General features: G+C 42.2%; 1 protein-coding gene across 1 annotated transcript; it reads left to right on the top strand.

Moving 5' to 3' along the window:
- Window positions 1–2,860: 2,860 nt before the first annotated feature.
- On the top strand, window positions 2,861–11,583 carry LOC126474421 (trypsin-2-like). Its single transcript, XM_050101891.1, has 2 exons — window positions 2,861–3,127; window positions 11,221–11,583. Exons 1-2 carry the CDS (start codon window positions 2,861–2,863, stop codon window positions 11,581–11,583), a joined length of 630 nt encoding a protein of 209 aa, XP_049957848.1.
- Window positions 11,584–12,247: the final 664 nt, after the last annotated feature.

Raw genomic sequence — 12,247 nt, forward strand, 5'->3', positions numbered from 1 at the left:
TCTCGAAACTGCAACAAAAGCCCGTGCCGAGCTACAGAGCGTCTCTCTTGCAGAGTCTTCCACTGGAGTTTATCTATCATCTCCGTAACGCTTACGCGATTACTAAATGATCCTGTAACGAAGCGCGCTGCTCTCCGTTGGGTCTTCTCTATCTCTTCTATCAACCCTATCTTGTACGGATCCCACACCGGTGAGCAGTATTCAAGCAGTGGGCGAACAAGTGTATTGTAAACTACCTCCTTTGTTTTCGGATTACATTTCCTTATGATTCTTCCAATGAATCTGTCTGGCATCTGCTTAACCGACGATTAATTTTATATGGTCATTCCCTTTTAAATCACTCCTAATGCCTACTCCCAAATAATTTATGAAATTAACTGCTTGCAGTTGCTGACCTGCTATATTGTAGCTAAATGATAAAGGATCTTTCTTTCTATGTATTCGCAGCACAATACATTTGTCTACATTGAGATTCAATTGCTATTCCCTGCAACATGCGTCAATTCGTTGCAGATCCTCCTGCATTTCAGTACAATTTTCCATTGTTACAACCTCTCGATATACTACAGCATCATCCGCAAAAAGCCTCAGTGAACTTCCGATGTCATCCACAAGGTCATTTATGTATATTGTGAATAGCAACGGCACTCCCCGGGGCACACCTGAAATCACTCTTACTTCGGAAGACTTTTCTCCATTGAGAATGACATGCTGCGTTCTGTTATCTAAGAACTCTACAGTCCAATCACACAATTGGTCCGATAGTCCATATGCTCTTACTTGGTTCATTAAACGACTGTGGGGAACTGTATCAAACGCCTTACGGAAGTCAAGAAACACGGCATCTACCTGGGAATCCGTGTCTGTGGCCCTCTGGGCACATTCATGTGACCGCCTGTCATAAGCCTAAATAGCCACCCTTTGTAACGTGGACCGCTGCGAAACGTGAAGCAAGAGAGTGAATGAGATTCTGGAAGGTACCGACATGAATGCTGACTCCAGTGTCGCGGGCCGCTGCGATAGGTTTGTTGGTTGAGGATCCAAGTCACGTGCAATCCAATCTAGGGAGTCCCACAGATTCTCGATTAGGTTCAAATCCAAGGAGTTTGGTGGCCAGGGGTGTACAGTAAACCATCCTGGTACTCATAGAACTATGTGCGTACACTGCGAACTTTGTACTACGGATAGATGCCATCTTACAGAGAAAAACTAAACTGCATGTAGTGTTGGATATGCCACCAAGAACAGATGCATACTTCTGTTGATCCATTGTGCCTTCCAGAATGACGCGATCGCGCAGGGAATGTCACAAAAACGCTCCCCAGACCACAACGCTCACCTCCGCCGGCCTGGACCTTCCGACGACTGTTGCAGCGTTAGCTTTAAGACATTTTGCGGAGTACAGGCCAGCAGCCATTTGTCCGATAAGGCATGGAACGCGATTCATCTGGATGTCCAGTTGCGGCATTGGCGTGCAAATTCCTGCCTTCGTCGCCGATGAACAGCAATCAGCGTGAGCGCATGACCCAGGCGCCTGCTGCGGAGGCGCATACACAGTAACGGTCGCTCAACGGTCGTTGAGGGTCCTTGGTTCATCTGAGTTGTTAGCTGCTCAACAGTTGCATGTCTATTCCCCTGTACACGCCTCCGCTGCCGGCGTTCACCCCTTTCATCTGCAGCCCGTTGTGCATCGAGGTTGCGTCTTCGCTGGTTTTTGGTGGCGCCAGTCTACCGTGCTCGGTGTCTTTTAACCACGGCGGCACACAAACTGTTTATAAAGCAGTCGTTTCGGAAATGCTTCCACTCTTGACGTCAGATAAATGGCTCCGTTTCTGCATTACGATAACGACTGCACTGTTCACCGTGTACCCTTTACACATCTTATATATCCTCCACTGCTTCTGCTTAGAGCCCACACAGAAGCATACCGACAATCCTTCTTTCCACGAACAATGCGAGGCTGGAATAGAAGGGAGAACCGATAGAGGTACTCAAGGTACCCTCTGCCACACACCGTCAGGTGGCTTGCGGAGTATGGATGTAGATGTAGATGCTACCACCTGCCGTCTGTGAGTGATTCTTTATTCTTTGACGTCAAACATTAGCGGTGGTCCCGTAAATGTGACTGGACCACGTAGTATGTCCGAAGGCATATGTTTTACATTGCAACTCATTGTTCTGTATATGACACAAGTGTAGGGTGGAATTCATTGCCGGCCGGAGTGGCCGTGCGGTTCTAGGCGCTACAGTCTGCAGCAGAGCGACCGCTACGGTCACAGGTTCGAATCCTGCCTCGGGCATGGATGTGTGTCATGTCCTTAGGTTAGTTAGGTTTAATTAGTTCTAAGTTCTAGGCGACGGCCTCAGAAGTTAAGTCGCATAGTGCTCAGAGCCATTTGGGCCGTTTTTGAAATTCATTTCATGAGGCGTGTTGTCGAGTCATCAAATTAGTTAAGGTTTTCTTCTAATGAGTATTCATAGTTCTGCTTTTCTCTGCATTTTCCTCCATCTCTTGTACTTGATGAAGTATATAAAACGCAAAACACGGTCGATATTAAAAACCTACGTGTACTGAGAGATATGGAGGCTGATGAAGTACGTTAGCTTATTGTCTTGATTGAAAGTGTCCGATAAGTCTGTAGAGGTACAGATAAGCGATAAGACCGGGGACACTGAATAACGTGAGAGCCAGTGCTGGGATCAGCCAAGCACAGCCATGTTGAAGGCAGCCTTACCCCTTTGCCTGCTGTCTATAGTTTGCGGTGCTGCGCCTTCCACGGCGTCTCGCAGGCTTCTTACACTTGAGATTAATGATCGGATATTGGGAGGTGAGGTCGCGAACATCTCCGATTACCCGTGGATGGTCTCAGTAGAGTACTTGGAGGCGCACCGCTGCGGCGGCTCCATCGTCAGCTCCAGCTGGGTGATGACTGCGGCGGCGTGCATCTGGGGCACCACCGCCAACTACTTTGCCCTGCGGGTCGGCACTTCAACGCGCGGGAGTGGTGGCACCGCGTACCTAGCTACCCAGTTGTTCTGGCACGACGATTACGATGCTACCACATCGGACTACGATATTGGTTTCTTCCAGACCACTGATTCAATCTTGTTTGACGACAACGTTCAGGTACTGTGAACAGCTGCATGTCAGATTCATTCACCAAATACCTAACTAGTACAGTTCCAAAGCCTGATCATCATCTTCCGCAGCTGGATCCTTATTATTGCCATTTCTGCCTCAATCACTGCAGGCCTGTACATAAAGGGTATAACGGGTATAAGTGCAGATACTTCTGTCGGTGACTGGGACGATGTACTGAACGACATTACATGTTCAACTTTTGTGGTCCTGTCCTCCTCAGTTGCGCGTAATGCTACGGTATATTGATAATTTTCACTTATGGACCGTCTGACAGCAACTGAATAAAAAAAAATTGTGTTTTATTCAGTTGCTGTCAGACGGTCCATAAGTGAAAATTATCAATATACCGTAGTGACATTACGTGTGTAAGAAAATGGTTCAGATGGCTCTGGGCTCTATGGGACTGAACATCTGAGGTCATCAGTCCCCTAGACTTAGAACTACTTAAACCTAACTAACCTAAGGACATCACACACATCCATGCCTGAGGCAGGATAGGAACCTGTGACCGTAGGAGTCGCGCGGTTCCGGACTGAAGCGTCTAGACCCGCTCGGCCACTGCGGTCAGCTTTACATTTGTACTTACGTCATCTGAAGACTAACAATTGTAGCTATTGCATGTCATATGTTTTTGGGTTGGTTAATACCTCCAAGTACATGAGGCAAAAGCAAGCCACTAATGCTTATTTTCCCCGGGGAGAGCAGGTCAGGTATTGAAGTGTGGATGTGTGTACGCGAAACGGTTAGTCTATACTGACAAGCGTAGTCGATTTAGTGGTGCAGTTATGACTGTTAAGAAAACATCAGACCGTAAAGTTTGTGACATGTTTGTGGTTAGACTGTTCAATATAGACTGTTCAACACATAGGAAGAAACAACCAACACCCAGATGTGTGTGTATATTAAGATGCCGCATACAAAAATATCTGCGCTTATGTCCGTTACACAATGTCTAAAATAACATTTTTTATCAAACTGATCACTGAATTCTCCACGCATAGTTCATCGAGAGAAACAGTGCTATGTTCTAAGAGGTGTAGATTTTTGCTATCAGTAATTGTGTCACTCATTCCTGAAAACGAAATTATAATGAATCTTTTTATTTATTTACCAATACTTCAGTGAGGATACAAATTGTAACTCATTTTGGGAAACTCATATGTTTACAAAAACTTTTGGATGTTGTTGAGCAACTGTCATGCATTTCTTTTTGAAAGAGATACCGCCATCTGAAAGAGTATTACTATATTTATCTTCTCTCATATTTAGAGTTCGGCTTTTATGTCATTACCAAGTAATATACTGAAAGTTGTTAGACCATTATTATGTCACATCTGTCAAGGTAAACAAGACTAACACATGTCTTTAAGATGTAGCTTTCAAACTGTACTTGATAATGGCATAGAAGTCCAAATGTAGATAGTACAGAAGATAAATGTAGTAATTCAAAATCAAATGGCGGTTTACTTTGTCACATGTCTATGATACAGGAATCAATGTGGAAACGAAGGGTCTCCTGATAAAGTTGCACATCTATTAATCATTATATCACCTAATAAGTACGCTTTTTCCAAGAAATTCACTTTATGTTTGTTACAAAAAAAGGATGTTCTCAGTCATATCTGGTGCTTTGATATCAGAGCCATTAGTTTCACTTTGCAAGTAAATTAGAATAAAATAGTTAACTGAATTCAGTTGGCCCTGCATACTGAAGCTGTTGCACTTTTCTACTTTTCATTGCGTTAGCAATCCAGTGATAACGTCGTCGCCCACTTGACTAATATTGTTTTTTTATTGACATACCTATCTGAGGAAACTTGGAAATTTTTGGTAGGTTTCTATGGGGCCGAACTGCTGAGATCATCGGTCGCTAGGCATACACACGACTTAGTCTAAAACTAACTTACGTTAAGGACAACACGCGCACCCATGCCCGAGGGAGGACTCGAACCTCCGACGTGGAGAGCCTCGCGAGCTGTGACAAGGCGCCTATGAGTCCGCGGCTATCACGCGTGACTATCCGTGTTTGTATTGATGTTAAATTCTGTATTACCAGACGATATTGGAGTAGCTGTGTTGTTAAAAAGAACGATGGAATGTTCCTTCATACATGCAATCAGGCACTGCCGCGACTATAGCCGTCGTGAAATACGTGAAATACATTCACAGTTGCGAAAACGGACAACTGTTAACTGTTCAATGGAATGACGACAGTGAAAATTTGTGCCAGACCTGGGCTCGAAACCGGATATCCAGCATGTTCGAAGGACTATTACATCGTTCTTGTTAACAACACAGGCACCGCAACGTCGTATTTATCCGCCGATATCAGGCGCCGACTTTCAGTTAATATTTCCTCCCATGTACGGAAATTTCCTTGCATTGCCCTCTATGAGACCTACTGAATCACAGAGATACGAGAAATGAAGTATTTGACAATATACCAACATGAATAAAATGTTTTACAAACTGCGTATTACCAAACGAAGTTTTATGGTGTTTATCCTTAGAAATATTCTCTATATCATGGGTGGAATCGAGTAGAAATGAGTATTCAGCAAAAAATTTGTGTCACGCGTATTATGCATTTTTACAGAAAGATTTACAGATGCACATTCCGTGGCATAAAGTTCTTTTATATATACAATCTGTGCGGCAAACTGCTGTAATCATTTGTCATTAAACTCAGCATTTAAGATTCATAGCCAGCCGGTGTGGCCGAGCGGTTCTAAGCGCTTCAGTCCGGAACAGCGCGACTGCTACTGTCGCAGGTTCGAATCCTGCCTCGGGCATGGATGTGTGTCATGTCCTTAGGTCAGTTATGTTTGTTCTAAGTTATAGGGGACTGATGACCTCAGATGTTAAATCCCATATTGCTCAGAGCCATTTGAAATTTAGGTTTCATATACATTAGCAGAGATCATCTTGTTTTGAGTAAATTAAGAATTATTTGAATTAAATACATTTATTTAACGCGCAAAGTGGCGAAATATGTGGCTGTTGAAATAAAAGAATACGCTCGACCATTTAAATGTTACACTTAGAGTAAAAATTAGTTTAGCTCTTCGGTGCAGCACTCCATACAGAACCTTGACCTGTGCAATAATCGCTGTACCATCCCCACAATTATGGCCATACAGAACTTCATTGCATTCATGTTGACTGACGAAACTGCAGCAAACGCTTCTCCTTTAAACAATTTTCTGTTCCTTTTTACGAAACTGAAAGGACGCCATGAGTGTCAACTCACATAAGACAACTCTTTGACGTCGTTGTGGATGGAAATACGAGTAGGTTCCTCCGTGTTGTGGTTAGACACATAGACCAATGAATCACGGAGTTGAACCCAAAGGTAAAAGCAAAATTCAGTGCAAAAGACGAACTAATGCATCCTAAGTACTTAAAATGTGCAGGGTGAAATAACGGTTGCATTCTGTTCAACATGATGTGCACCTCTGCATGAAAACAAGATAGGAATGCAAGTCTTATATGATAATACATGAAGACTTCTGACCGCAGCTTTCAAAACAGGATATGTAGACAGTTCAAATACCGGCAGTATTTTCAATGATCCTTCCACAGTAGCCACTAGTTAAATCGTGTTATAGACCACAACCAAGGAAATTAAATACTGATTTATTGCATCATTGATAAAGAACTGCCTTTTCGTTTGAGCACTGAAATTTAGTTCCTGAATTTCAAACTTACGGGTGATCGAGAGGAAAGCTGTTCCAAGCGGCACTAACTTACCATATGTTTTTGTTTTGTTACTTCTTGCCGTTGATCAACGTTTATTTGATACTTCGTTTTGAATGTCCTACTGAACATAAAAAAATATCCATAATGAAAGAAATGAGTACATTGGTCGAAATCTACGAATCATATATGATCTGGTTTGATTATTACAGATTTTTAACGTGTTTTTATTACGTCGCTTTCTTGTCTTTTAGTTCGAAACAAATTTTGCAGTTGATGTTGAGCGAACTTCGCGATGAGCTAGAAATCTAGAACTTTATGTGTATCTCAGAAATGAATGGCAATGCGACATAAACTCCTTTTCTTGTCTATTGGCGGAGGGTGTCTTGTTCGCCGCTACTACGTCCTGACGAATTAGTCACTTGAATCTTTCAACGTAGCTCAGAACTCGATGACAATGCAATATCAACCTCCTTTCATGTCTGGTGTGTGTACCACTGCTATTTCCACCTTTCCCTGTTCCTCTTGCAAATATTTTGAGGTAAGAACTGTTGCTGGTAAGACCTCGCGACAGCTCGATTTTCTCTAATTGTTTACCTCCAAGGACTTTTCGTGAGATAATCGTAGGAGGAAGCGACGTATTGGTTGATTCCACCAAAGAGAAACTAAAATAATCCTGAAATTTACCATCTGTCACTGTAGTAGTTTCATCAAGAAGTTTGAAATAGATTGGGAAAAAGTTGACAACGTTAGGAAAAAATAGGTTGCTATTTACCGTAAAGATGACATGTTAAGATGTAGACAGGTACATTTAAAGACACTTAAACATTAGCTTTCGACTACAACATTCGTCAGAAAAAGGAACAGAAAAACACCCACACATTCATTCACACAAGCAAGCACACCTCACGCAATCATGACCGTCATCTCTGGAAGCTCGGACCAGAATGCAAGAGGCTTCCTTGCTTGTGTGAGTGTATGTAAGCGTGTTTCTTTTTCTGACGAATGTTGTGGCCGAAAGCTAATCTGTAAGCGATTTTGAACTGTGCCTGTCTGCTACTTAAAATGTCATCTTTACGGTAAACAGCAACCTACCTTTACCTATCACTGATATTCCAACTAGGATTTTCCATTGTTTGAAAAAATTGATACACACAGGATTAAAGGCTGAAAAATAATTATTATAAAACATTTTTTTTAATTTAACACATTTTTTAAAATGGACTAAAAAGTGTAAAATAATTTCTCTTAGCCCCATACAGATTCCTAGCCCCATACAGATATTCCTGAAAATTTGTGCTTGAGAAGTTTTAACAGCTATTAAATACTTGTAGAATTGAAACGAAAAACATGGGGGGCATGCAACATATCATTGTTGCATGAGAAGTTCCCTTTCTTGCTATTATCTCTTGCATACACCTCAAGTTTTTCCTTTCAAATTCTGCAAGTAATTTCGTACCTATCACAAATTCACAAGCACGTATTTTCACGATCATGGGGTTAGGAATCTGTATGGGGCTAGGAGAAATTATTTTGTACTTTTTAGTTTGTTCTAAAAATGTTTCATATTAAAAATCTTTTACTTAAATTCGAGTGTTGCCCAGAAAGTAATGCACCGCATTTTTTTCTCAGCCGAAAACAGTGCTATGAATGCAAAACGTTGTGTATGTATTATCTGAAGTCTCCTCAGTAAGGGCACCAAGTATCCGTCACTTTTGACAGATAGCGTAGCTGCAGAACAGTTTCAAAATGGCGTCTGTAGGTGATGTACATTACATGCAACGTGCCGTCATTGAATTTCTCACTTCAGAAAAAGAAACTGTGGGGAATATTCACAAACGCTTGTGCCATGTCTATGGAGCATCTGCTGTCTACAGTAGTACAGTTAGTCGCTGGGCATCGAGAGTGACGTCATCAGAAGGCGGTTCGGCGAAGCTCCACGATTTGCAGCGGCCGGGGAGACCATCCACGGCCGTCACACCTGACGAGTTGCAGCGAGCTGATGTTGTCATTCGCGGCGGGGAAGACGCATTACGACTCGGCAGATGGCGCTGCATCTGTCAATCAGGAAAGGAAGTGTGGATGCAATTACCCGCAAGATGGATCTGCGGTGTCTAACGGTGTGTCACAAATCGCACAGAAGAAATATTTGTCTTGATTTGTTGCAGTGTTTTCAAGCTGAAGGAGAGGCCTTATCGTCCTGAAATGTGACAGGTGATGAAACCTGAGTTCACCAGTTTGAGCTCGAAACAAAACGACAGTCGATAGAATGGCACCATTCCCCCTCCCCATAGAAGAAATAACTCAAAGCAACTGCTTCTGCCGGTGAGGTCATGAACACCGTGTTCTGGGACTGTGAAGGTGTGATTCTCATTGATGTGATGCCAAGAGGCGGTACCATTAATTCAGAAGCATATGTCAACACATTATCAAACCTTAAGACGCGCTTACGGCGACTTCGGTGGCATTGAAACCCAGGAGATGTTTTGTTGCAACATGATAACGCTCGGTCCCACACAAGTCTGAGGACTGCTGAACACGTCGCAAAACAGGGTCGGACAGCCCTGACCTATCCCCCTCGGACCTCCACTTGTTTGGGCCTTTAAAGGATGCCATTCGCGAGAGACATTTTGGGGACGGTGAGGAAGCGATCCAGACAGTAAAGCACTGGCTCTGCCACCTGGACAAGGGTTGGCACCGACAGGGCATAAGCGGCCTTGTTCGCGCTGCAGGAAGGCCATAGAACGGTATGGATATTACGTGGAAAAATAGGGTGTGTAGATAAAACACCATTCTTTCAATTCTCATTATGTTCAATAAAGAATTGTTGAACAAAACTGTCGTGCGTTACTTTCTGGAAACCCTCGCAATAATCACAATACTGAATATAAGAAAACACTGCTGCAGAAAGTACAGTCCCTTCAATAAATATAACGCATAAACAGAAGTCAGTTGACAGGGTAGAACATACTAAGTTTTTGGGTGTACATATAGATGAGAATCTTAATTGGAAAATTCATATTTTGGATCTCATAAAGCAACTAGGTTAAGCAACTTTTGCGATCAGAATAATTGCCAATTTTGAGGATATAGAAATTTGTAAGCTAACATACTTTGCATACTTTCACTCTTTGATGTCATACGGAATAATATTTTGGGGTAACTCAACATTTAGACAGAAAGTATTCACTTCTCAAAAGAAAGCGGTTAGAATAATGTGTGGGGTTCATAGTCGCACATCTTGTAGGCATCTTTTTAAAGATTGGGAATTCTTACAACAGCCTCACAATACATCTACTCACTAACGAAATTTGTTCTCAACAACATGGACCAGTTTAAAAACAACAGTTATATTCATGATTATAATAGTAGAAAAAAGAAAGACTTAAACTATCCTTTGCTGCTCAACCTATCTTTGGCACAAAAGGAGTAAAATATGTTGTTGTGGTCTTCAGTCCTGAGACTGGTTTGATGCAGCTCTCCATGCTACTCTATCCTGTGCGTCCTGATAACGACGTCCTCTTGAGTCGTCCCCTCCCGGAGATCCGAATGGGGGACTATTTTGAGTGCTGCTATAAAAATTTTGGACAAATTACCAGATAAAATAAGCTGTCTGACAGACAGCAGTAATAGCTTCAAAAATAAAGTGAAATCATATCTCCTTGACAACCATTTCTATACCATAGATGAATTCTTGAATAGGAATAAATAAATCTATAAATATAGTATATGCATTTTGTGCCATTTAAGGGAATGGGGTAAATAATAGAAATATTAATCTTTAACTCTGTACTGATATATATATATATATATATATATATATATATATTAAAAATTTTTGTTTCATATGTGCATATCTTGTGCACTTAACACGTTCCACATCATAACGGCTTTCGCACCGTGCGACTGATCAATGGTACACGCAACCAACTAACTAACTAACTACAGTAACTGGAAAGCTGACCTTCGGTTGACCAGAAACCATATTCAGATCATGCTTTTACCGTAATTTATACATGAGAAATATGACAGTGACAGACTCCATAGAAGAATCACTACGAGTAACTTGTAAAAGTCTCTTAAATTTGACAAGAGCTTGTCTGTCAGGATTAGAGGCGACAGAAAAGAGCGGTTTTATTCGTCTTTATTTTCAACTGTTCGTGTTTTTAAGACGTAAGGACTCAATCGGCTTGCAGTTTGGTGGTTGGAAACTGAAACATAGGTGCCTAGTGCTCCAGGACAAGTAAAGCGGAAAAAAATTTCAGAGTATTTTTAAATTCTCCTAAAAGCTATCAATCTTTTCTCATGTGTTATATCTTGTTCTTACGTCCTTTAACTGGCATAAGCTTCGCTGCATCCTGTTAACGTCACTCTTTATGCAGCCTGTGGCTCTGGCAACTGAGGAGCTCGAGGCGGGCACGTCCGTGACGGTGAGCGGCTGGGGCAGCCTGCAACCCGGGGTCGACTACCCTGAGGAGCTGCACGCCGTTAACACGACCATCATCGACCGATCCTTGTGCAACGACACCTACGAAGGCCTCATCACCGACAACATGATCTGCGCTGGAGAACCAGAAGGCGGCAAAGACTTTTGCAATGGTGACCATGGTGGCCCACTGGTTGTAGACTCTACACAGTACGGAGTCATTTCGTGGGGCTACGGCTGTTTCTATCCACCATACCCAGGGGTCTACACCGATATTGTTGCACTGCGTTCCTGGATTAATGAAACAATTGGAGTGTGATGAATATTTTCTCCCAATTACCTTCAAATGCTTGAGGTTGCAATATAACTGGGTTCTATTTGGAATTCTCTGTGGAATGTAATACAGCAAATTAGTGTAAATGACTCACCGATGGCGAAAGCGAGTCGTCTTCTTGGTATTAAAGTAGAGAAAGTAACTGAAATTTTCTTACCCTCCAAAATTTGTCCCACCCTTTCCCTTACACACACACAGAAGGGGACAGAGAGACAGAGGGAGAGAGAGATCTGATAACGATTATTTACTAAACCTAACGATCTTATTTAAATCCTTACCTACAATATTTCGTGTCGTGTCGAAGGCAGGGGACACCGTTTTACATGCATAACGACGATATATTCAATTTATTGATGACAACATAGCCATGACCAAAAAATCTAAATTGAGTAAAGAAAACGTCTACTAGAAACAACATCAAGAAAAGAAGATTTATTCCGGATGGAAAGAGGTAAAGCCGTGAAACATGAAACTTTAAACATGTTGGATGTAGTTTCAGTAAGAGATTAAGGCCAAATCTGTTAAAGTGATGAAAAGATCTTGAATAGAGCAAGTCGCCCCACAACTAGATGGCCCCATGCTTTTCTACGCCTGTGTAGTCCACGAAGAGAAGTACTTGATGTCTGCTACAGGACTTGATTGCTATTTT

The sequence above is a fragment of the Schistocerca serialis genome, chromosome 4 (assembly GCF_023864345.2).
Source record: "Schistocerca serialis cubense isolate TAMUIC-IGC-003099 chromosome 4, iqSchSeri2.2, whole genome shotgun sequence".
Lineage (NCBI taxonomy): Eukaryota > Metazoa > Arthropoda > Insecta > Orthoptera > Acrididae > Schistocerca > Schistocerca serialis.

Coding starts and splice junctions, on each gene's coding strand:
- LOC126474421 (XM_050101891.1), top strand. CDS start 2,861: ATGGTCTCAGTAGAGTACTTGGAGGCGCACCGCTGCGGCGGCTCCATC. Junction 3,128..11,220: donor TGTTTGACGACAACGTTCAG/GTACTGTGAACA, acceptor CTCTTTATGCAG/CCTGTGGCTCTGGCAACTGA.